General features: G+C 37.4%; 1 protein-coding gene across 1 annotated transcript in view; it reads left to right on the top strand.

Annotated features, from left to right (window-relative positions):
- LOC145779892 (uncharacterized) overlaps positions 1-26,336 on the top strand; it is a 122,071-nt gene extending 95,735 nt beyond the window's left edge. Inside the window, exons 10-12 of the mRNA XM_082591567.1 lie at positions 2,632-2,782; positions 25,406-25,596; positions 25,942-26,336. Of these exons, the coding sequence (XP_082447693.1) occupies positions 2,632-2,782; positions 25,406-25,596; positions 25,942-26,106 (507 nt within the window). The 3' untranslated portion in view covers positions 26,107-26,336. The remainder of the gene's footprint in view (positions 1-2,631; positions 2,783-25,405; positions 25,597-25,941) is intronic.
- The last annotated feature ends 1,450 nt before the right edge of the window (positions 26,337-27,786 follow it).

Here is a 27,786-nt window from a genome sequence, read left to right as displayed (position 1 = left end):
ATGTTTTCTTCGGCATTTTTCAGCAATAAAGCTAAGTCTCTATGTTTTCTTGTTGCTAATTCCAGGCTGATATTTGAATGTTTGGTATTGGCAAAACTCGCTCTTTTAATGCAGTTTCGTTTAAAATTAGGCAAACTTTGTTTTAGAGACATAGGTTGATTGCTTTTTTTGCGAGATTATTACACTTACAGTTTTATTATTTATCAATTTTCTCCTTGGTTGATCTAAAAAACGATCTTATTCCGGTTAGTCACTAACTTTTATGCTTTAAAGTTAACCCAAAGTTTAGAAAATGTAACGTCATAGACGTCATACATCTTGATGAGTGTCAGACAAAAAGCTTTGAGACGATGAAGTTACTTCATTTCTGATATATTCAAGTTTTGTATAACGAATAGCTGTTTAAAGATGTTAATCTAGATCGAACAAGCGATCTCAGCAGTTAGAGATGGCTTGCATCCTTGCACAGTTTGACGAGTAATTACATCATAGGCTAAAGATTTTCTTGCAAACAATGTAGTAAATTCAATTTGAAAGATTGAAACTCCCAAACCCCCCTCTCTTGGCTACGCCACTGGTGCAAAACATGCAAGATAGTGATATATTATTCAATTTTTTTTTGTTTTCTACTGCTATTTTATACTGCAATATAGCCTACCAAAAGTCCCACATTTTTGACATATCTGATCTGTTGAAAAAAATAAAATTCAAAATAAATCACAGTTTGCTTCCATATGGGACTTGCAACAGCCATGGCTAGCGAAATTCTGCGTAGCTTTTTTCCAGATTGAAAAACTATTTTTACAAATGCACTTTCTGATTAGCCAACAGTCTGTTAGTTAAATATGCCTCATGATTTTGACTAGTATGTTAGTTGACAGAGAAATTATCAAATACTGTACAGAAATGCTGTGAAAACGTTTTTCCATGGTTGGAAAATACAGATGTCAAAACATAGTAGATATATCAAACGCAGAGGCGGTCACATGCGTATTGCGTAGCCTATGACATTGTGAGAATTGAGGCTAATAAAAGTTAATGGAATAAATAATATACTGTGACGGCCACCGGGCGTAGTTCAACTGCAATAAATACTCAGCCGGTGTTAAATGATTTTTTATTCTTAATATTTCTTCTTCCTATCCACGAAGATTTCATCAGGAAAATGCACAATATCAAATGATAAGTTTAAAACACAACATTAGAGAACAATTTTTATATTAAATTAAGATGCCAAAAATGCAGTATGACGGAACAATACAGTTAAAGTCAACATGTTTCTACGTTTATTAGACGTAAAAACAAGCTTCACTGAAAGTAAAAATAATCAATTAAAACGCTAACCCCAGCCAGCTAAATCTGCTGATTTTACATCGATTCAACATTGTGGGCTGTTGAATCGATGTAAAAAATGCACAATCTTGCTCGCGTGGACACAAGTCTTTCAATTTAAAGGCAATAAGCAAAGCAATATCCTCAGAAATAAAAGAATGAGAAAAGAATTTTACTACAAGTGAAACGTATTTCAACGTCTAATGAACATAGGAACATGTTGACTTTAATTGCATTATTTCGTCATACTGCATTTTTTGCATCTTAATACGTATATACAGTAATATAATTGTTTGCTCATTTTGTTTTATAAACTTTATCGTCATTATATTGCGCATGAAATCTTCGTGGATAGGATAAAGAAACATTAAGAATAAAAAATCATTTAACACCGTTGGAGCATAATTGCAGTTTTTATAGAATAAACTTTAACTAATATTAACAGGACTATAACAATAACATACCAAGCCGCTGAAAACTCGACAGTGAAAGCAAAATGTGGCATCCTTAGCTTCTGAATACTCCAGCCAGAGATAGTCATCAAACCACTAGCTACTTACTGTATTACTTTAGTAGACTTCGTTGAGTTAAATCTACATTATATCCTTGAAACATTGAATGACCCACTGCTGTTGCACTGCCACCACTCAAGAACCAAGCAAGAGCCAATCTGCTGAACAGCCGGTAACAATTGTTACGTGACAGGCAGCAGGCGAATACGTGAATAGAATCACAAAATCATAACAACAACAGCAGCAAGAAAAGTAAAATTTAAAATAAAAGAGAAACACCCCTCCCCCCTTGCAACTTGAGTTGACTTCAGGTTGGGATCCAAATATCAAAAAAATAATAACAATATGTAATAAAATAAAAAAAATAAAAATATGTTGCCCAAAACATAGGGGGGGGGCAGCTGCCCCGTTTGCCCCCCTTCTGCCGGCTCCAATGTCTGTAAAGAAACTGAAGATTCGTACCAGAAGTAAAATGAGAAGGTTTACTTACACGTTTTTAGTAGAAGTAGCGTAATTACACTAAATTTTGTCCGAAATTCTTGGTAAATAAAAACCATGCTCGTTTGTGAACCACTGGTGCAAAGGACTCAAATCATTTCAATAAATTAAATACTCGGTTTATAAAAAATACTGTATTTTTGTTTAACTGTTGTAATTAATCGAGACCAAGCTTCTGCCTGTCAGCGACAATTCGTTATAGTAAGATAGAAGGCAAGAAAGTAAATCTTCGTGTCCAAATTTAAACATTTTATAATATAACACATTATCAGGAATGTTTTGTACGAAGATACTGGAAAATGGAACTGAAGTGATCTCGCTAAGAGGTGAAACGCTTCCTGAAACTCCTTATATTGTGACGTCCAAGACTGGAAGCTTAACTGTGCGATTCACTTCGGATTCGTCAGTCAGCAAGCCGGGCTTTGAAGCATTATTTTATGGTACGATTGGTGTATTTTTTTCATTATACCGCAATAATATTTTACCAATTCACATTGGTAATCAATAGTAACCTACACAAAGAAAATTTAACGGTCGATATCACCTGTGCCTTGATGGATAGAAGTGTAGAGTTTTGTTTTTAAATTGAACCCAGACAGACGCTTCACCTCATTTAAATCTTGACCAGATGTGGTCAGACCGATGTCTTGTTTGAGAACATCTGCACCTGATGCAGTGGCTTTCCATGTAAGAAATTGAGGAATATTTGAACGTCACTCTTTTAAGGAGTATGTATTGTAAAACTATCTATCTTTAACCTACCAAAAGTTGTGACAATCTTAGTTATATGAAATATTAGGGGAAGGACGGGGCAAAGCGGGACACTTTTCGTAAAAACGTAATTTCAGTAACAGTGATGGTTGGATTTATATAATTTCTTTTTTAATCGAAAGCCTCAGTTGGTCAGCATATTTGGTTCGAAGATCAAGCGGAATCTTTCTACTGTTATAGTACAAATCCAAAAAGAATTTTTTTTTTTTAATGTTTCGCTTTGCCCTAGCCGTGGAGCAAAGCGGGACACTTCATTTTTGCATGATTTGGTACTGTTTAAGCGCTTCTCTCAAATACAACTTCGTGCTTCACATCTTCTATTGCATTCTTAATATTGATAGCCTATCCGTCCATTTACCTATTTCAGTTTTTCTCTTATAGCGACGAACCATTGTCAAAACTAAATTGTGTAGGCCTACCGGTACAATATAAATGAATGCTAATAAATATTTTACAATCTTGAAGGCTAAAAGAGTTCTGAACAAAAATTCAATCAACAGAAGAACCACAGATACAATCTAGACTTCTAGAGTCTCATGTTGCCCTAATGCACTGTCCCACTTTGCCCTAATACAGCTGTCCCACTTTGCCCTAAAATATAGCTTTTGGAAAATAACATCTCTGCTGAAACCTGTAAAGTTTTAGGTAAAAGTAGCTTTTGTTACCAACAAATACTGTCTCAATGTCTAATATAAAAACAAAGCTACCAACAAATTCGCTTATGCTAACGAATGTGGTAGCTACTTTTCCATCTCTTTCTTATAACAAACCATGCCAAAACACATTTTACTTCCTCACGACACGCGTTGTGCTCTGCCAGTCGCCATTTTTTCACAGCAAATACAATTTATAGTTGCTGAACTAGTTCTTCCGGTTAGAGGGAGCCAAAGAATACAAAACGTGAGAAATCGCGATGTCCCGCTTTGCCCCGTCTTCCCCTGTCAGGCTGTCACCAAGGGTGTATTCCTAACATTTTGTTTGTGGAGACTCTGTTAACACCTAGTTGTGTTGTTATATGATGATGATGATTATGGGCCTGATCTGATACAGACGTTGGCGATCATGGTCTTCCAAACTTCTCTGTCATTTGCCATTCGTATAAAATTGTTCGTTTTAACTGTTGTGTTTGTGGTCCATTGATTCAAGCTATTTAAATAAGTTAATCTTTGTCGACCTCTGCTTCTTTTACCCTTTATCATCCCTAATAGAGCTAATTTTTCCAAATCTCCATGTCTGTGAATATGACCTACAAATTGCATCTGACGCCTTCTAACTGTTGTTATTAATCTCCTTTCTGCATTTTCCAATTTCATAACTTCGTCATTACTTTTCTTTTCAGTGCAAGATATCCTCAACATCCTTCTGAGAAACCACATCTCAGCAGCCTCTAGTCTTTTCTTCTATCTTTACTTATTGTCCAGTAGGGTGGGCCAAAATTGGGCGTTTTTCAAATTTATCTTTCAATCGCTTCAATAAATTGGTAAAAGTTGCCATTTTCTGTATGGTTAACAATGGCAAAAAAATTGTTTTGAATAAAAAAGTTTTTAGGGTCCCGCAAACACCCCAAAGTGTCCCAATTTTGTTAAATTTTGCAAAAAAACAATTTAAAACGCCAATTATACCATCTAAATTATCGCCAATCGTTCTTATACTTGACAAATATATGGAGCAACTTGATACACGACATGTAAAAAAAATTGATTAACATGGCTCAAAAACTTAGTGAGATATTCATGTTTAAAATTTTGAAAATTTAAACCACATGGTGGCGCTATAATTTTATATTTCCTTTAATAACTGATGACACACTGAAGCCACCGACTCATACAAGATATCAATGGAAAGGTAATTAGCACGGCTAAGCGATTGTGTATTGAACTTGGTCATGATAATGTTTGATGACGTCATTATGACGTAATATATTGGAAATTAAGCATATGAACGATTCATTTGCCTTTTACAGTATATCGAATTCTTAAAGTACAACTTTTAATTAGTGATATTTTCTTCCCAGTTTAAAGTAACATTTTCTTTTGGATGCAGGTAATCGGAAGTATGTGATTTGTAATTATACACTTATACAGACAGTAATTGATACTAATGCACAACACTATAAGTCAAGAAATCAGCCATTTTTGGTTACTTGTTCAGATGCAGTAGCTGCAGATCGTTGGAATTTTCTAACTGCATCAATCACTTTATATGTTGCTTGTAGCTGCTTTTCATTTTTTGGCTTTGTAGGACCATGAAGAGATGTTGCCATGCCAAGTGCTTTTTCGGTACAATCATTTACCTCTGACAGATTCTTGACAACAGATACGGTATATTGATAGTCTGGTGATTCAGGCCATTTAAACGCTGACAGTTTTAGCAACTCTTCATTGAAATGTAGAAGATCAAAAAGTCTATATGTGTCGGCCCCAACAAAATCTTTCAATTGCTTATTGGAAAATGAAGAGCATTGTGGCATTTCCTGACTTTTTTGAAGAGGTTTTCCTTTGTATTTCACCGAAGCTGAGCGCATTGCTTCTTTGGTTGAGTTATCCACTGATGTATCGAAAAGAGCAAGACCTACTCAGCCGTTCACTCAAGTACCAAGTGTGATCTTGAATCTTATCTAGAGCAGGTTGGACAATCTTTAAAAACTCATAGGGCAATATTCTTTTAGAGGAAATCTGCAATGCTAGTGCTTTGATGAAAGCCAAGTCATTTGAGGGAGCTTTGGAAGCAAACATGCATGTTAGCCACGCTTTGGCATAGTAAACGCTGTAGAATGTTGCCAAACTCCAAACGGGGTTTATGTCATGGGCAAAATATGGCTTAAGCATTGCTAACTTCATAACGTAGAGAACTTTAGACATCCATCTTGCATGATGGTAGACAGACGGTGCCCGCAGCTTAAATGGCATATATTTTCGTAGAAGAATACCACCAAGATACACGTAGCAAAGTTGGGCCATTTCTAAATAATCGTTAAGGCGATGTGAAAATCAAAAAATTTAAAAAAATCAAAAATCGAATTATCACACAGGGTGACTATTGCTATGTAGAGTAGGGTGGGCCGTTTTTGATTTTTTTCGAAATTAAAAAACGGCTAGTCATAAAAAGTGGCACATGCATGAAAAAATTACGTGTGCAAAATTTCATCAGTTTGGGGGTGCATCTTCTGCCCCCGCAGGGGGGTCAAATTTTCAATTTTTCAAAAAAAAGTGGGAAATTTCACTTTCCGTTTTAACATAATTTTTTTTATAATTTTTCTTATGGCTAGTTATAAACTGTAAGTGGGATGTACCCAGAACTTTCCTATGTAAAGGCATGTTCGAAGCTTAATGTTTACTGCCCCCGCATCGACGACCAAAATGCTGAATTTTCACCAATTTGAGATGCAATTTTGTCATTGTTCGATAAACAAACTTGTCACAAAAGAGCGAGATGGTGTTACCGCAGTACGCTCATTTATGTTCTGTCCAGTAACTTTGCATGATAATACGAATTGACAAACTATAATACGTAGTCTTGCTTATATTAAAAGCAATAAGTTAGTAGCCTAAGCTCGATCAGTTAGAGCTATAAAACGCAACCTATAATTTACTTTAGAATAAAAGCAATATGATCTGCTGGTTCCGTAAATGGAATGTACTGTACAGTTTCGACGTGAATTGTTATCATGATTTGTTTACACAAATTTGTCAGTTACAAACCAAAATTAAACGTTCACTTGATAGGCTACTACTACAAGAACCACATACAGGAGTAAACTTTGTTTGACAGCAATGTAACGATAAAAAAGAACTTGTGTTAACAAAAAAAAAAAACGAAATTGTGTCAAAAATGCAACAAACAAGAAGAACTTTTAACCAGTTCACCAGATTATTGTTCAAACTTAGTGCTCGTTTAAGTGTAATGAATCATAAAATCTTGTTTCGACTGGAACCGAGGAATTTTTTTCCTTGATTGTAATATTGCTTTAATGTACCCATCTCTTTCAATGCTGTCCATCACATGTGATGAGGCATCTGTCACGAGTTTAATGGTTCTCTCAACGGCTTGTGTGTGGCAGGGAAACATAGGAAACAACTGTTGGGGAGGCATCTTTGTTTTGATGTGCTCTTCTATCACACTGCTGTCAACACCACGCATCATTGGGGGTTCCGTAACTGGAATATTTTGCCAGTCTATCATCTCAAAGTAACGTTCGGAACTGAACTGCAATATTGGCAGGGTGAATTTTCGCTGACGAGTGCTGTGAGATGATAATATTCTTGAATTGAAAATTCTTCTCCATCCTAGTTCCCTTACATACTCTTCGGTATCACATATCATTGCAATCAAAATGTTTTCAGGATGGGCATAAAACGCATTCCTCTGTAGTACTTTGTTGACGATATTGCGAGCTTTATTCGATAGCTTCTGAGCAGAGTGTAGAATTTTAAAGAAATGTTTTGGGCCATTAGTGAAATTGCTTTCTTTTTTAATGGCAAGCCATACTGGAATGTAAACATTCATAATACCATAGTCCACAAGTTCCACCAATACAGCTGATGGTACGTTAGATGCAACATACAAACGTAGAATTCTATTGGCTGTGGTCAACCATTTTGAGTGGTTCATCATACCTGGACTCCTAGATGCGAAATGAATTGATATTCCTCCACTTTTCACTGCTCTATGCATGTGTAGAAGATATTTTTGGTCAGTGCTGAGGTCATTTTCATCAATTTCAATCTCTGTTGCCGGAACTGCTTTATATTTTACAACATCTAGTTGTGTGACAGTGGCTAGCTGCTTTCCAATGGGCCCAGTGAAGCTATCAGGTCTGCTAGTATTGCCATCCAGTTCTTTTATAAGATGCCTAAGAGGCAATTCATTACCATGGAGTAGGCATATTAACCATTGAAGCGGCTTTTGGAAATGATCTTCCAGAAGCTTTATCACGCCGCCTTTTTGACCTGTGTTTACTGCGGTTCCATCGCATCCAATTGCCATTACATTATCGTAGCTAATTTTATTGGATCCAAGATATTCAAGAATCCCGTTAGCTATTGACACACTAGATCCTATGCTTTTCGTATGAATTATTTCTATGTCACAAGGCAATATTAAGCCTAACTAGTCTGCTAGCCTCATAGATTATCGTAAGTTTACACTATATTTACGGAACCTGCAGTTCATATAGCTTTTATTCTGAAGTAAAGTATCTGAACAAACCGACCACTGTAATTTATAAGTTGCGTTTTATAGCTGCAACTGATCAAACTTGCTACTGCTTATCTCTTTTATCTCAGTTCGTAACTACGAAGCAACCCAGTCAGCAAAGTTTGTCAGCAAAGCAAAGCAACATGGTCCAACAAGAGTAACGTGGCGATACCAAGTGAACTGATGTACCTCATTCGTATCATCATGCAAAGTTAATTGACAGAACATAAATGAGCGTACCATCTCGCCCTTTTGCGACAAGTTTGTTCATTGAGCAATGACAAAATTGCATCTCAAATTGGTGAAAATTCAGCATTTTGGTCGTCGATGCGGGGGCAGTAAACCTTAAGCATCGAACATGCCTTTACATAGGAAAGTTCTGGGTACATCCCACATACAATTTATAACTAGCCATAAGAAAAATTATAAAAAAAATTAGGTTAAAACGGAAAGTAAAATTTCCCACTTTTTTTCGAAAAATTGAAAGTTTGACCCCCCTGCGGGGGCAGAAGATGCACCCCCAAACTGATGAAGTTTTGCACACGTAATTTTTTCATGCATGTGCCACTTTTTATGACTAGCCGTTGTTGAATTTCGAAAAAAAGTCAAAAACGGCCCACCCTAATGTAGAGTATTTCTGTAAAATTTCACGCAAAAATATTCAGTAGCCTTAAACATGTAGTCGATTTTGTCTTTGACATTTGTTGCCAGCACAGAGTTGCCAGGTACAATTTTTTTGAAGAAAAAACTTTGTTTATCTTTTTTAAATTGTAAAAATTTCCAACTTTAACAAGCACAACAACAATTACATATGATGCGACTGCTAGTTGCCCTTTTAGGTAAAGTCTGGCGGTGTACGGTAAGATAATAAACAATCACCTGGCAACCCTATTTTTGCTTGGTCAGCAAAAACTGATGATATTAAAGCCTTTTTCACTTCCATGGCAAGAGTAGGAATGCACTGTGCATAAGGTGACACTTCGGTTTTGTTGTAGTAATATGTATTACATAATCACACAACGCACTGCATTAATATTCGATTGTTTTCGCCGATTTACATTTGTTTTTTGACAGATATAGTAACTGCAACTCTCCAATGGTAGCTTACACATCAACCAACTAACTTTATATGTGCTTGTAAAACGTGCACAAACGAATGAAGAATAAAGACAATGAACAAGAAACAGTGGTGAATATCAAAATATTATACTGCAGCCATAATGAAAGAAAGTCAGATTTCGTGTCTGCTTTCGGCAAGACCCTACGCGAAGCAATTCCCGCCCGAATGAAACCATCCCGTCGTTGATGGCCAGCAATACTTCCACAGTCGTTAGTGACTTCCCAAATGAGACGCTGCACAGCCTGAGTATGGGCAGGAAACTGAGGGTATTCAAACTTTGTGTTTATCAAACCCTTTAGTTCATCTATGGTCAAGTGTGAAGTAAGGATAGACTCAGTATGCGTGGCATGGTCCCAATCAAAGAGAACAGTGAGCTGGCATCCAAATTTAATTTTGGTTGGGTAAAAGTGCGGACAGAAACATCACAAGAGTTACTACCTTTGCGAATATTTTCTAACATGTTTACAGAAAAAGATCGCAGAGCAGGATCATCACTGCATACCGGGGCATTGTCACATTCAGATGTACCAAGTGCAGCTGGTTCGAAAGAAGAGTCAATTTCTTCATCAATTGCTGCAGAAAACTGCTGTTTTTTCCAGTTCTCTTCCTCTATCACTTGTGACTTCTTTGCTGCAGCAAAATCATCTCCTCGTTGTTGTTTGAGGCTCTTGAAAAACAAGTTTTTTGTGTGATTGATAAATGTAAAGAACACAAAATAATCCATGTAAATCAGTTCAGTTTGTTTTTATTTCTGACTGTCACAACGAATAACAATATATGCCAAACATAACAATTAATACTCTTTCGGACAAATGGCAGTAAAAATCAGTGATAGTCAAGAAAAATCTTCTCGCCATATCACGACTAGCTTTAGTGAAAGCACAAGCCTGCCTTTACAGACATAGAAATCAGAACATCTGAATCACTTTCCCACGAGGAAATGCTTTAGGAAATCGAAAAATCCTTAAACCACCTACTATCTAGAGTTGGTTGAACTACATCTGCAATGGTGAAGTGGGGTTGTAGAATTGGCAGTAACCCATTCTCCTTCTCATATGGCTCCATTCAACAAATATAACAACAGACCAACTCCAGTACACAACATGGGACATGTCTAATGTCTATGCATGACCCAGGCCTGTTATCAAAAAATATACTTATAAAAGCCTTACATTTCATAGAAAATTACTAGACAAAAAAGTTGGAAAAAATACTGTATGTAAGAACTTACCTTTTTGTTAACTCTCTTTTGAAGCGTTTTCGTTGTCCTTTTGTCAAGAGGCCCAATTTGGTATAACGGTGCTTCTACTCTACTATAACGTTGGGAGAGGAGAAACCTCAATTGTTTTAGGAATGCGATCTTCATTTGAAAAGAGAATAGTTAGCTTTTTTCCAGCTTCTTGAAAAATTAATTCCTTATGAGTGCTCTGTCTCTGTAAACGTGCAATTAATTATTTCAACACATTAAGGTTTTGAAAAGTGTCTTCTAGTTGGTTATTGTAGCCTACGTGTACTGTTCATTCATGCAAGCTATATGTTAGTATTTTTAACAACTACCCTTCATCCATACGAAGATATACGAGTTGGTCTATGTTTTATGTCACTACCAAGCTTAATCAAAACCAGTCAGAGAAAAACTTGCAGTAATAAAGTACTTGAGTATCACCTTTAACAAAGTACAGAATGCAAGAACATATCGTAGTGTTGGTAAATCAGCAGTGGGAAGCTCCTTGGAGGGTCCAATGACAGAAGAGCTTTCCATGCTTCTTACTCTCTTTTTAAAACTTTTAGGCATGATTTAACAGTTAACAATGCTACCCACAACAAGGTCAGCTTTATGAACTAAAGATAATATGTGAAGAGATTAATGCATTTTTTGAAGAAAAAAAACATAGCCCACTTACAGTACGGTACACAGAACTAAGAATTTAAGTGCTGAAAACTTAGTTGTCTGAGCCTTCCGTAATACTATGAACTTCATTAGTGTCATTCTCAAAGCTACATATAAAAAATACAGAACCACAAACAGCAACTTCACCTGAATAAGCAGTTCTTATTCCAGAAGACCTGATAATTACAGACACTGCCTCTTAGGCCTACTTTACACAATTTGGAAAACCTAACCTAAACTAACTTTGAACCGAAGCCTGAATGATTATTTAACAACCAAGCATAAAATCATAGCAAACATTTCGGCTGAACACAACTTCTTATCTGAATTTTGCAGCCTTATCTTCAATAATAATCAGCAATTCAGCATCTCAAGGTATAAATCTCTCAGCAGCAGACAGCAATCGCTCGCGCGCGCGTGTGTGCGGCACACAACGCGTTTTCCCTAACTAGCCATTCAGAGCGCGCCATCTGGATCACGTGGATTGATGCGTTGTGATAGCAATTTTTGTGGAATCACCTTGCAAGAATTAGAAAATACTAACCTTAAAACGCTTACATGTTTACGGATACTGGATTTTATTGCATAAAACTTCACAAAAATACTCTACACAACAGTAGTCACCCTGTGTGATAATTCGATTTTGTCCATTCAAATTTCACATCGCCTTAATAATCATGCCTTAACACTGTGTCATTTTCCAACCAACTTTTCAAAAATTGTTTAGCTTCTTCAATGTGACGGAATAAAGTGCGTGAAAGTTTCTTCTCATCCAAGAGTTCGAGATTTTGTGTATCTGTATTAATATCATTCCAAGCAGAACACAGCTTTTTAAAAAGTGGTTCATAAGGTGCTGTGGTCTTCTTCTTATCTCCAGTTGTAGACAATTTTCCGAGGACAGGATTCACTTGCTGCACCACAAAGCAATTCGTAAACATGATGCCGGCAGGCTAATTCCAACAGTGCATGTGATAAGGAAGTTTCCAAGCGTTTCACAATGCCAAATTTTACACCAGTATTAACTGCGGTCGTGTCAAATACGCATGCAATTATTTTGTTTAGTTCTATGCCTTTTTCTATTAGCAGCTTAAGAATTTTGGAGTGCTCTTCAGCTGCAGATCCATTTTTCACAGGTATTATTCCGAGTAATATCTCGTCTCCCTCAGAAGTGGTTGGTAGCACGGCCACTCGCTCCTCCTTGTCAGCACAGTGAGTGAGAGCTTTGAATGTTTTCCCGTCCCAGTAAAGTGTGAAAAAATCAGTAGCTGCAGCAAGTTCATTATAGGTAAGAGATTTCTTTCTGCTTCAATAGAAAATTTCATCCGCTTTCGGCGTACAGTATTTACAGAGAGAATTTTGTTATTAAGACTATTTTCTGCTGTCGCGGCACCTACCATTTCAAACACTTGCCTGTTCGACAAAGAATATTTGGCTGCCAGGCTGCAAACTTGGGGTGTAAGAACTTGCTTTTTCTTGGTTTCCGTTGTCTTGCTTGTTTTTGCCGACAAATCCCCCACATAGGTTTGATCCAGATCTTCTCTACTTTCTTCTGAAGAAGTACTGGATTGCAACAAATCTTGCGGAAGTGTTGTATCTAAAGCATCTTTAAGTTTACGTTTTATACCTTGATCTTGTCTCGTTTTCTTTCTTTTCATTTTTATTTGCTCTTGAATATCTAAAGAACCCAAAGTGGCTTTTCGATTTTTACCCCGAATTGTTTTAAGATAATTCCAGTCCTTCATTTTTTTAGGGTTGGTAGACGTTCTCAAATCGTCTTCTACGTTTTTCTTAACAACCCATAACGTATCTTGTAGATCATCTAAAAATTTCTTTCTGTTTTCGCTTTCTTTTGCTTCTCTGTGTTTGCATTTATTAAATTTTCATACCGGTCTGTCAACTTCTTGACCATGTAAGTTATAGCATCTGTGGTTTTAAGACCGATTCCTGTTTTCTTCCACCATTGTTTAATATCTTCAACAACTAGAATTATTGCTTCTCGTTTCGGGGAAGTACCTTTAGATTCTTCTTGCTTAATTGTGTGATAACCACGGAACTGAAGCAAGACTTCTTTCCCACATGGAGGATACTTTCCAATAAATCCAAGTCTATGGGCACCAGCGTTGAGATTTAGCAAAGGTGATTCGTCAATTAGCCATAGGTTTTTTTGAATACATTTTATTTGATTAATTGCAGAAAGGCAATTTTAAATAGTATGATGTCATAGTGACGTCATCAAATATTAGTTTGGCCAAGTTTAATACATGATCGCTTAGCCTTGCTAATTACCTTTCCATTGATACATTGAATGTCTCGCTAGCTTCAATGTGTCGCCAGTTACTAAAGTAAACATAAAACTACAGCGCCACCATGTGGTTGAAATTTTTAATATTCAAACATCTTCTCCACGTGAATATCTCACAAGGTATTTGAGCCATGTTCATCAATTTTTTTTAATATGCTGCGCATCCAGTTGCTTCATACGCGTATCAAATATGAGGAAGATTGGTGGTAATTTAGAAGGTCTTATTGGCGTTTTATGTCGTTTTTTTTGCAAAATTTGACAAAACTGGGACACTTTGGGGCGTTTGCGGGACCCTTAAAAGTTTTTTAATCAAAAAAAATTTTTTACCATTGCTAATCATATAGAAAATGGCAAATTTTTTCCAATTTATTGGAACGAAATTCCAAGATCGGTTTTTTTGGCCCACCCTATTGTTCAGCATTCACATCCGTAGGTTAGAATGGATTCTACATATGCTTTTAAAACTTTAATTTTGGTCTTTATTGTCATGTTGCGATTCCTGAAGACTGTGCTCATTTTACTGAAAGTATCCTTTGCTATGGCGATTCTCTTTTTAATTTCAGTGTCACTTTTGCCATCGAAAGTTATAATGTATCCAAGATATTTAAATTTTTCAACTTGTTTCACTGTAACACCATTGAGTGTTAGGCTGCAATTTGGATAAGTTTTCTTTTTTGATACCGTCATGCATTCTGTTTTTCTTGAATTTAACTCTAAACCCATTGCTTTACTATTATTAACAACAGAGTTTAATAAGTATTGTAGATTGTTTACAGATTCTTCTATCAAGACTGTATCATCAGCGTATCTCAAGTTTGTTACATTTTGTCCTCCAACCTTTACTCCATTCACACTTTCGATGTCTCTCAAAATCATCTCACTGTAAACGTTGAAAAGGTCTGGAGATAGGACACATCCTTGTCTGACGCCACGTTGTATCGGTTTGAATTAGGGACAGTAGAATATCGGGACGACTCACTTTACTGATTTTTCTTGCGAAATGGACAGCTGGAGGGTTACTAAGAAGTTCAAAAATTAGCAGAACTGCACGTTTTCTTTGCTTTTAGGTAAATTCATTCTCATCAAATGAATTGCTATATTTGGTTAAAATGTTGGGTGCTAGAAAATCTGCAAAACCTTACTGCAGCAGTGTGAGGCTACCTACCGTTACCGGCGTTGCGTGAAGTCTACCACTGCATTATCATGACTTGAATACTATTAAATAAACATGATATCACATATTTCCTACATTTATTTTGGCGATACACACTTTGTACAAACGTGGACAGGTCATATAAACTGCACCTGAGTATGCGACACATAGTAGTAGACCTCAAGCTGTAGTTGCATCAAATTTTGTCATAACATTATTACCCTCCAGTTGTCCACCTTCTTTTTGACCGAGCAATCCCCTACTTCTACCATCCCTAGTTTGAATTCGATAAGATCGTTATTTATACGTATTGCAGCCGTTTGTTCCCACTAGAGGTTTCGTATGACTCTGAGGTCTTTACCGTCGATATCTAAAGAATGCAATATATGGAATAATTTGGCATGTTGAACCTTATCAAAATGCTTATCAAAAACAGTATCAACAACTCCAAATACAGTAAAAGCATATTCCAGTGTCTGCCAAGTCTTTGGTTTTATGGGCTAAGTTATATGCACCACGACAGACTTTGATTTTAGTCAGCAAACAGTTTTTGCACAAATCTGCGTTCATTCAATGTAAGCAGCTTAGAATTTTTAACTTGAGTATCCACATTCCACAGCTGATCGATGAGTGCGCAACCACTTCTGAGTTGCCCAGTGCCATTCCATAAAGGAGGAGGTGATCCATTGATGCTGATGAACAACAATGTTGAAACAAGTGATATGGTCAGCCGTGATCGTAGCGGTGTGATGACCAAGTTCATTTGTGAAAATCCACGTTCGGCTTCAGCAGAACTTATAGCAATCATGTTTAGTACTACGTTCTTGAGCAACTTTATCGTATCTGGCAAGGATTGTCAATCGTTTCTAGCACTAGTTGCTACGTTCATCTGATAAATTGAAAGTAAAATTAACAACAAACAAGATGGTTTATTGCTTCACTGACGTTTCGCGCACCATGACAATGCGCATCCTCAGAGTTGTCATGGTGCGCGAAACGTCAGTGCAGCAATAAACCATCTTGTTTGTTGTTAATTTTACTTTCAATTTCATCAGATGAACGTAGCAACTAGTGCTAGAAACGATAATTGTTTTGATGAACACCCAAACTTTTCAGTATTCAAGGATTGTCAACGTACAATCGAAAATAAGAATGATGACACGAAATCTCTCCCCTATTTCTCGTAATCTCTGCTCCCCTTCTTGCCATGGAACTTCGATTGCAGCAGGCCATAACTCTGGTTTAATAATTTCCAAGCTTTTTACAGAATTTTTGTTGTTGATGTCCATCATCCTGCTTCCAATGTTGTCAACCAAAGCTTGAATAAACCAATTACGATCAAAAGAAAGGTTGTCTCTACGTCGAGCTTTGAACTGGTCCAACGTTACACCTTTTAAAGGAGTAGTTTTTATACTTCAATCACTCAAATTAACGACTTCATCAAACGAATACTTCCTTCTTGAACAGATTTTTTATTTGAAATAGAGAATTAACAGTCCATTTGACGTGACGATTTGCTACTACGAAGTTGATATTTCCAGCCCGGAGAGTTTCCGACAAAAGCGATAGTTGCCGAAGAAAATCTTTTGAAAGCGCCAGATCTTCTACGAATTGCTTGGTGGTCATTTTGATGCAGAGACATCTTAACATGGCGCGAACTGTTGCTCTAACATTTTTCTTTCTGCGAGTGTTGTGAAGTGTTTATACAATGTTGGTAAGCTTTTCCACAGAGCATTGATAGCACGATGTGAGGACGCAACCCAACGCACACTGAAAATTTTACCCACTTTCCTCAATTCGACATCGAACTCTGTTGCAATGCTGCTCAGTTCCCGATACAACTTTGCGGATCTCGAATAGCTACTGTAAATTTTGTCAAAAAATGTCTGTACCTAATAAAATCAATCTACAGTGTCTATTGCATCAGATACAGCTAATTATAACCGGTGGTTCAAACAGTGCCACAAAATTATGTTCGGTAAAACTTTCCTTCTGGGCCCTACTCCGCTCTTGGTACCCAGCATTACAGACGCACCGTCAGATGTAAAGGAAATCAAATGTTGTTTCAAATAAGCTTCAGTGAAACCTTTCTCTCTCAGTACTTTCATAATTGCTTCTTAACCCTTTGCTTTTCAACGTTTTTTTGGAAGTTAACTGCTCAAGGGGGGGCCATTTTTGGATCAAATTCAATCAGCTGTTACGAGTTATCCGCTGATGCTATTTCAACAGAAGTTGCACTGGTGTGAAAGCAAATCATTTGTCTATAAGTTTGAAAACTCATTATTTTAAAATTTTATATGTTAAACTTGATATTTCAATATTTGCAAAGGTACCCAAAAACGACAATTTTGATTTAACTTGCCGCCTTTAATTAACCGTGCTAATCCGATTTCATGCAAACTTCTAAATAACAAAGAGCTCGATCGAACGCACGAAGTGTGTGTGCGGTGTGCCGAATCATTGCATTGATTAGAATTTACGACTTGCGAGCAAATCTTATTGTAAGCTACTCAGTACTCACTGATTCTAAAATAGTTACAATCAGAGTAATATTGTTACACGAATTTGAAAAAAAACAAAACTGCGTTTGTTGTCTTACATTTTTGTCCTAAACTAATGCATTCCGAAACTCATGGCTAGCTTCTAGTTTTATGGAACCAAATTTCTCATAAGTAACAGCTTAGCCTGCTTGAATAGCTGTTTACATCTTCGTTTGTCTATTTTAGGTCTACAATTGAGTTTGTAGTATGAATATTTTTAGTAGAGAGAAGACAATTGAACAAGTTGTTGAAATAATCTGAAATTTCTAAGTTCAAATTAAGTGCTTTTGAAATTGTGGATTTGTGTCAAGTCGCATCACAAATATCATGCAGGCCACATCATAAGTCATTTCGCTTACGAGTGTTTATAAACATGACTCATAAATTACATCCACAAAAAATACAGCATTTACATCAACAAAGCTAAGTTCGAAGCTCACTTTTTATTGAAGATTGTGTCAATCAATTTGAAAATACATTTTTAGTCCGCCAGCGTGGAAATAATGCAACAGCGAATTGAGGAACATGCGTAAACAAAGGAAATGTGAAATAACCCACAGTCAGCAAATCTACATAAATTTAACCTTTACAAATGTTGAATCAATGTAAAAGGACTGGATTGCTTACTGGGTCCTTATTGTTTGAAGCACTAAAAATACGCGTAAAAGCGACAACGTCAGCAAGGCAGTGATTATGTTTCTGGCCAAAAAAAAATAACGTTTGACTTCAAAGATAAAAATGATTATAACGAAGCTTCAAAGTTTGTCGTAAAACATTTTACTGAGATACAATAAACATAATCATTTTGTGCCAGATTGTGAGAGGACTTCCTAGATTCTTTCCAACGATTTGCATGATTGCAAATTATTTTCTATAACTTTACAATGCTAAAAAATGGCTTCTTTGTTGAAACAACGTGGCTACAATTCTATAAAAAATTCTTAGGCCTACTACATTGAAGTAATGAAATTTTTTTTGTGATTTTGCCGATGACGTTTTACAATATCCGAGAAGTAAAAAATAATAATGATAAATTATTTTACAAAACCGTGGTTTGCAAGTGCTTCACAAAAAATTGTTGGGGGAAAATTTACTATTAGACGTAAAACGTTTGTAAAAGAAATTTGTCGGTTTACGTATTTATAATGTTTATTGCGCTGTTATCGAATTATAAACTGCCTGTAGGCTATTGTCTACCTTTGTGGTTGCCGGCCAGCTTAGAGCAGCATGCAAACTAAGCGTTTATGGTATTTGCATCGTGTTATGATTCTCGAAAATTTCCCACAAGGTCTTTATTTTTATCGTGATATTTTGTGCCTCTTCTGTCCTAAACTTGAAGTTATTGTGCAGCACTATCCACATCGGTTTTTAGACTCAGTCTTCATTGAAAATCTTTTGTGTGGTGCATCATTTCAAGTAGTGTCTTTCCCTAAACTGTTACACAAATCGCCCAGAACCAGGTTGATTATTATGTATCTTACAGCAGTTGAGAGCCCGTTATTGTATGTGTGGAATTATTACTGTAGATGTCTGACTAAATTCATGCCAAAGTCGAGCAAATTCTGCTTTCGGGATCCTTGCCGTTATTTACTGTATTTTTTGTTGATAAGTTTAGGCAGCATTTTTCCAAGATAAATGAAGACATCGGTATTGTTCGTCACTTAGATTTAGTTTTCTCAGCATTATTTATTCATTCTTTGATCCACTAGTTTGTCCCACTTTTGGTATAATCGGATCGTTTATAAATGGCGGGTCTTCACAATAGCCGGCCTCTTATACATTGGCGCAACGTATTCAGATGTTGAATCAATGATGAAGAAAGCTGATTTGTTGTTTGTCTTATGTGACGCCTAAATTTATGCCTCGTCTACAGTACAAAATATTTTGTAATGTACATTGTGTACATTGTACATTTTGTTTGTAGGCCTACATTACAAAATATTTTGTAATGTAGATGAGGCATTATCATCTTTATTTTGCGCTCTTTGGAACAAAACACAGTGCACTGTGAAACAAAAATACAGGACATAACAACAAGTAGGCGACATAAAGCAGTGAAGGGACGCCATCGAGTTAGCTGCTACGTGTAAATGGAGCCTATCTCATAATTTTGAGTGTATCTCACAATTACTGTTTGCAAAAACGCTATTTCTCCGGCTTCTCCCAAAAGCATTTGCAGTGATACATTTCCTCAATTGCAAGTTTTGTCAATGAGAGCATTTCCATAGAACGTTTATTTCGAAACCAGGTTTTCGTGTCTTTATCCAAGAAAAGATTTCTTATTGTATACAAGATTTCTTATTGTAACGTTTTTTATTCGTCAATGAATATTATCTGCTTGAAACAACTGTTTTGAATAGTTTGTGGCCTCCATAGCCTACTATTTTGATCGTGGATTGCTATTCTTCTTTGTAGAGCTGATAACGCAAAAAAGCTTGCTATTATTGTTTCTAATTAACAGCTTTACGATCACTGGCTTTTCTTTGTAGCATAAGAAATAACGCGCTTTGTATTATTGAGGTCAAACCAAACAAAAGAAAGCAAGAGGATGCTTCTCTCTGCTCGCGCATATCGATGCACGAAGCAATTATGAGCTTATGGCTTGTCATCGCAATGTAATCCATTTCACGCTTTGCTGGAAGTTAGCTAGAAATAGCAAAAATTCACCAAAATCTTGAATTTACAAGAAAACTACACAACTTTTAGCATCAAATTTAATATCATCAGATCCGCCTGGCAATTTTAGGAAAAGTCAAGAAAAACCAAGTGCATGGCGTTACTGTGCTTCAAATAATTAAAGGAAATATGAGGGGGGGGCCAAATCTGGCCTCCCTTTGAGGAGCAAAGTGTTAAACAGAAACCGAATCTTGGCCATCAAGTGCACAAAGATTCAAAATTATGTTTTCTGGAGATTCATTATCACATATAGCCTACTGTACATATACACAACCCAGTATGATTTCTTTGAGAGTGACGTTCATTCATCAACAATCAAAGAAACGTTCATTTTGATGCACAATGTAGTATGCTGTACGCAGACACTTAATCGTTATTGGCTACTCCTGTCAATAGCTTTTTGTAGCTTGCCTTCCTTTTCGCTTTTCGTAATCTATGCAGTCTTCTAATGAGTTTCATAATCCTTATGTTTGTAAAAAAATGTCTGAAAAATGTTTGTTGATCGGATTTCAGAATACATGTAGCTACTACACTACCAGAAGTCTACTCCATACTTACCCTGATCCCTATACTTTTATGCATCCTTGCAAATTATTTCACTTCTTTACATACTTGTTTGATGACTTCAGAAGGATAAAGTCAATTCTTCTGTGGTCTGCCATTTTATACGGCCCATAGGCTTCGCAAAAACATCACTGATAAAAAATGCCATAGCCTAAATTTTAGGGCACATTGGTGGGAAAGGCTATGCAATGCAAGAGTCACATTACACATGGGCATCTAGAATGTCAAAAGAGCCACAAAATTTATTGTGTCATTTTGTATTGCCCTATTTGCAAAAAGCTTGATTTACTACACATGAAGATTGCTACCAATTTATGTTCGTGTTTTTTGCAGTTCTGTTGTTAGAAAGCTGTTAGGGTGTTACTTTATCATTCGAGAAGTTGTTTTTTTTCAGCCATAAGAGCTGAAAAATGGAAGCTTGAACGACCCCCCCCTCTCTACATCAAGATTTTTCATATTTCGTGGGGTGGCTGAGACCCCAGGAGCCCACTTCTAGGAATGCAACCCTGATTATCACGAAGGCGTTGAAAATACGAAGACTTTTACGTTTTATATGTTCCAGCGTTTAATCAAAAACTTTATGTCTTCAAGTTTTAGTCTTGTTTCTTGCCTCTGTATTTTTCAATCTTAAATTAGAAAAGACTGGAAATTTAACCCGGCTGTCAGTGGTGGACTGATTAATTTTTTAGTTGTACAATAAGCCTATGTAATTGTGTTCCGACACCATAACGTGAACAATTCCAATCACATATTGGTGTTACACTGTGATAAGCGGTGGTAAACTGTTTAGATCTGTTTGGTCTTATTGGTGTAGCTCACTTCCGCATAGCGTCGGCCACCACCATCGGTATCAATGTGGCCTTACGGTCAAAATAGCTGTAGGCTAAATCTCTTGTCGCACTTGACTGCTATACCTTCGTTGGATATCCTGTTATATAAAAACATACTTAACTATTGTTTCGTTCTGTATGAGTCAATTTTGTATGTAGGCTACAAAATTTGTGACTCCTGTCATAGTGATATACTATGAAATAAATTCTGAATAATGTATAATAGGCTATATATTAGGGTGGATCGATTTAGGTGGGTAAAACACTTTTTTCCTCATTTTGCTTAGCTTGGGGTTGGAAAACATGCCATTGGGTGTATAGAACATTGTGTAAAAAATTTATTTCGATTGAACAAATTTTTGATTTGCCACCAGCCACTTGAAAGTTTACTATTTCTTTCTACATTAGGGTGGATCAATTTAGGGGGTGTGAAACTTTTTTCTTCATTTTACTCAGCTTGGGGTGCCAAAACTTGCCAATGGGTATATAGAACACTGTGCTAAAAGTATATTTCGATCGAACAAATTTTTGATCTGCAACCAGGCCATTACTCATTGACTAAAACCGCAAAAATACATGCAAATGTATTTGAATTTGACATTAGCATAGAGATTTATTGCAATGCAATGGAAATGATAATATGCATCACACTTCCTCGCTTTAGATGAAATAGTCACGTGTCGATTCGACCTTGAGCATTTGTTGTCGTGATTCAATGCGTGAGCGTATAAATTCATCTCGCGAATTAACCCGCCACACCGCCGCTGAAGCTTCCGTCACCAACTTGACGCACCTTTCCACCACCTGCGTGTGACACAGAAATCGAGGAAAGAAAAGTTCTGGAGAGTCCTTAGCTACAATCATGTCTCCTAGTTTTTGGTCTCTCATATTTCATGTCACAGGAGGCTCGGTGAGATCGAGAACCTGCTAGTCAACCATATCGTAGTATTCGTTGGAGTCTAACTTTATGGGCGGAATGCAGAATCGTCGCATTGTTCTCTGTTCGCGATGTCTTGATCGAGCTTTCTGAATTCACTTAAGTCCAAGCTCACGGATTATCTGCCTCTCATCTGTGATCATGGCCAACGTAATGTTTTCTGAGTGCGAAGTATCCATTTCTCTGGAGAACAGTATTGTGTATTTGCATGAGACATGTATTTGCACATCTGGTTGGACACACAGCTGGACCACGTGAAATTTTCTGTCCTCTTGGATAATCTTTTGCTGTGTGTATGGAGCATCTTCCCAAAAAGTTCGAGAATATTCTTCTACTTGCGTTTGAGACCGCCGCAGATCACGTTGTTACATCCAGGCACAGCAGCCAATGGATTGTGTGTTCATCGAGCATTGTGAGGTCCACACTCAATATATCTGTCCTGGGGTCAATATGCAGGACATTGGTAGATAATGTGTTATGCAGTCTGAGATTCTGAGGCACATGCACAAGATGGTGAGTCGGTGAGGCCCCATTGAAACATGTTGCTATTGAAATGGATCACCCCAGTCAACAAGCGATTGAGCTTCACCCATTCCTTCCGAGGTAGTTCTGCTCCGACTGGAGTGTTGGTATTGGGAGGAACTGTGAATTGGGTTGGTCTTGCCACTTCTCTCCATTCATTGTTCCAAACTTCGGTAATGTGAAAGTTGGACTTGCAGATATCTGCAGCATGTCCGGAAAAGGGGCGTCGAGATTTCAAGCGCTGGGAGTTTTGAGGGTGCGAATTTAGGACAATCTGGTTGAGGAGGTGGTCATACCTTGCCATAGCTTCTAAAACTAGACTGCGTACGTGATTTTCCCTACCCAGTCTACCTATAGGGCGATGTCGGATAGCACAGGCAAAAAGTAGATGAGAGTTGGAAGCAGGCAACCAGTGATTATTCTCGTGGTGGTGTTGTGGGCAGTGTCAATTTTGCTAGTGTGTGCGCTGCGGCACCAAGTGGGGGAAGCATATTCGGAGGTTCTGTAAACAAGTGCAAGAGCACTTGTACGGAGTGCAGATGTACTAGAACCCCAGGATGTTCAAGCTAAGCATCTCAGAAAGTTGTTGCGTGCTGATAGCTTAGCATGTAAGGCTTCAGCATGGTGTTTGTATATTAATTGTCGATCGAGATTCACTCCTAGGTCGGTGGGGCACGGGTTGTGTGGGAGTGGGTTTCCGTTGAGACTGACAATGGGCGCGTAGATTCCATGTTGCAAAGGTGAAAAAGTGTGACAGTGATCTTTGGAAGGCTCAGTTTCAGCATCCAAAGCTTCAGGTAGTCTGCGATTTAGGAATGGAGTAGTGACAGATCATCAGCATAGCCGTACTGGCGTGACGTAGTCTCTGGCATGTCACTGATGTAGATGTTAAATATAGTAGAGGCGATAACCATGATCCTTGCGGAACACCGTTTCTTAAGCGGCTGGGCCGGTTGCACTGCCCATCACTCGTCTTCGGCAAAAAGGTCCGATTTGCCAGAATGTTGGCAAGAAATCGCACTACCTTTTTTCCTGGGATCATGCGGAGGAGCTTTAGGGTTAGCCCTTGGTGACACACAGTATCATAGGCAGCAGTGAGGTCTACCAAGATTACTCCTGCTTTGTTGCCCTTCTCGAAACTTTTCTCTATATCCTCGGTCAGCTTGATGAGTCGTACAGCGTCCGTGCCGAAATCCAACTTGTTCTTTTGGTAGTTGGAGATCGACAAGTGGCTCGAGTCTAGTTAGCAGGAGCCGTACCAGGATCTTATATGGGACGCAGAGTAGTGATATTGGACGATAGCTCTTGAATCATCAGCTGGCTTGTTTGGTTTAAGTAGTGCCACTGCAGTTGTTTTTTGACAGATTTTAGGTATGGCCTGGAGGGTCAGGCAAGCAGAATAGAAGCTTTTCAACCATGCCAAACATTTGGGACCACAGCGCCTTTAGAATTCTGGAGGGATATTATCGGGCCCTTGTGCTTTCCCACTTTTAACTTGTTTAATGACAGACGCAAGTTCTCTAGTGCTGAAAGGGGCTGACAAATGGCCATCTGAGCTTGGGGAGTTCCAGAGCCAGCTGCATTCCTGCTTCACTGCAAGGGCGTGCTTCTTATTTGCCACTTTACATTTGCCATTGGTAGTGAGAATCCGTGAGCTTGGACTTAAGCGAATTCAGAATGCTCGATCAAGCCATCGTGAATAGAGAACAGTGCGACGATTCTGCATTCCGCCCATAAAGTTTGACGCCAACAAATCCTACGATATAGTTGATTGTCAGGCTCTCAATCTTACGGAGGCTCCTGGAACAAGAAACATGGGGAACAAAGAACTGCGAGACATGATTGCAGCTAAGGACACTCCAGAGCTTTTATTTCCTCGCTTTCAGTGTCACACACAAGTGGTGGAAAGGTGCGTCAAGTTGGTGCGGAAGCTTCAGCGGCGGTGTGCGGGGTTAATTTGCAAGATGGATTTATACGCTCACGCATTGAATCATGACGACAAGAAATGCCTAAGTTCGAATCGAAACGTGACTATTTCATCTAAAACGAGGAAGTTTGATGCATATTATCATTTCAATTGCATTGCAATAAATCTCTATGCTAATGTCAAATTCAAATATACATTTGCATGTATTTTTGCATTTTTAGTCGACAAGTAATGGCCTGGTTGCAGATCAAAAATTTGTTTGATTGAAATATAGTTTTAGCACAGTGTTCTATATGCCCAATGGTAAGTTTTGGCTACCCAAGCTGAGCAAAGTGAGGAAAAAAGTTTTACACCCCCCTAAATTGATCCACCCTAATGTAGAAGGAAATAGTAAATATTCAAGTGGCTGGTGGCAGATCAAGATGTCGTCAGATTACATTCTAATTTTGCACAACTGTTTTTGGTAGTAATTGGCAAGTTTTCCGACCCCAAGCTAATAAAAATTTTATAAAAAGTGTTTTCACTCCACCCTACTATATATGCTTGACAAGCGGTTGTTGATAAAACAATACAATATGTTGCAGTTAAATTTAATCTCAAATACTACCCTTGATGCCAGAATATTTCCTTTCAGATGCACTTTCTGTGTTACCGTGCGGCTCCGTTACTCACCTTGTGAGTCAATCGATCATTCAAACTCCCAACTTTCCATCAAATTATCCTGATGATTTATCGTGTGCTTGGACTTTACATGCACCTTTCGGACGTGAAGTCGTCTTAAATGTAACCAGCCTTCATACAGAAGTTTGTTGTGACTATTTGCAGGTTAGTTTTTGGAAATGAAATGTAGGAAAGAATGACGAAAAGCTTCCAAGTTGTACCATGCTGCAGTAATTCATCGTAGCCTGCGTGGTCAATATTATTGATTGTAGAGCCTACTGATTGATGAATTTTTTTAGCGGGCCAGTAGGATTACAGCACACATATACATTATATACATTTTTCAGTAAATTAAAGAAACATGTTGCTAAAGCAATATCATCTTCTGTATGAAATATGAAAGTGCATAAATACATGATAATCGACTATATGGTATTTTTTGCTGTTTTTCTTATGATTGTCCAATATTCTTCTCACTTCACTTCTGTAGCGTATTCCATTGTACTGCAGATCACCGATGGACCAGATCACCGCCTGATCGAAACTCTTAAAGGAAGCATTCAAGAAAACCTCATCTTTAGATCGTCCACTAATCTTATGAGAGTCACGTTTCATTCTGACGCATCTGTAACGACATCGGGATTTCAAGCCACGGTTGAAGTGGCAAAACACTGAAAGTGGCGTTGTCATTGTTGGTTGTCATTCTTTTGGTTGTCAGTGTTGAGTGGTTCACTTGAAAACTATTAGTCTACTTACGAATATGGTCTATCATCAACCATGGCAAGCGCCAACTTATGTTGAGCAAAAATATCTGTTAAAGTGATACTAAATGAAAAATCTGACCTGGCGATTATACACATTCTTTGTATTTACCATGCTACCATGAAGCGATTTTGAATAAAATTTGGCCCTATTGCAGTCTGATCACCATTCCGCGAATGTTTTGTCAGAGCTTTCAAAACGGGAATGGGCGTGAGCGATTATACAGTAGGGTGGCTCGTTTTTGAACTTTTTTTTTAAATTCTTTCGGGGTAGTGGGGAAATGGTGCCAATGAGTGAGAAAACAATCATGACAAAATTTGAGATTTGTAAAAAATTGTCTTCAGCCTCCTCATGGGGCCCAAAAATCGAAAAATGGGGTCAAAAACGCAATTTTTTTTTTAAATATTTTTAGTTTGGGTAGATACAATATTGTTTAGATATGTCTAATTAGCCTAAGAAAAAAAATTGGAGTCATTTGAACTATTCCTTCAGCTTCCTCACAGCTTCTGAAAATTTCCCTTTTGCTGAAAATTTCGCATTTTTGTGGGTGGGTACATGATACATAATTGCGTTAGACATTTTGCCAGCTATAAAACGTCATTGTATTTCTCTTTATAGGCCTGCCCTGAGCTGTTGCGTCATTTTTTAATGAAATTGGGTTAATTTGGTAGGAAAAAGTGACGTCTTTTATTTGAATTTACGTCACTGACAAAGTTTGTAGTTATGTAACCACAAACAAAAATGCGAAATTTTCAGGAAAATAAAAATTTTTAGAAGCTGTGAGGAAGCTGAAGGAATCATTCAAATGACTCCAATTTTTTTTTATAGGTTATTTAGATATATCTAAACAATATTGTATCTACCCAAACTAAAAATATTTAAAAAAAAAATTGCGTTTTTGACCCCATTTTTCGATTTTTGGGCCCCATGAGGAGGCTGAAGACAATTTTTTACAAATCTCAAATTTTGTCATGATTGTTTTCTCACTCATTGGCACCATTTCCCCACTACCCCGAGAGAATTTAAAAAAAAAGTTCAAAAACGAGCCACCCTATTATACAGGCTACGTCACTTGCGACTAGCAATCAACTGATCGGACAATAGTTTTTACTGCGTGCGATTTAATTGTATGTATTTACTCATTAACCAGAGTTTTACATTACAATCCGTACTTTTTATACTTAGAGAATGAAATAATGTTTTGTAGTTCAAATACTACATTCATAGCAATGGCATGCACTTGATTTTACACAACAAACCAAATCTACATAAGCTACTGTATAAATTCACGCTAGTCTGATCATATACATTTCTTGGACTAACAAAATGAGCGATTTTATATAGATTTAATAGCACATTGAATTGCTTTTCATAGTTTAGTTCATCTTTCACTCGTTGCAAACTAACTTATTACTAGGGCCATTTCATTTTAATGCAAAAAAAAAATACTTTTTACTTTATTTTTGCTAAACGGAATTGCTAATTTGGAGACAATTAAGCCGACAGCAAAAATCAATCATGCTGTATCTATGTCACAACAACAAAAAACTTGATTCACTAGCTTATACCCAGGGTTTCCATCGACATGGACCC

The sequence above is a fragment of the Aplidium turbinatum genome, chromosome 1, assembly GCF_918807975.1.
Source record: "Aplidium turbinatum chromosome 1, kaAplTurb1.1, whole genome shotgun sequence".
Taxonomy (NCBI): Eukaryota; Metazoa; Chordata; class Ascidiacea; order Aplousobranchia; family Polyclinidae; genus Aplidium; species Aplidium turbinatum.
Note: the sequence above shows the minus strand (reverse complement) of the source record. Positions and strands in the feature narration are given on the sequence as shown.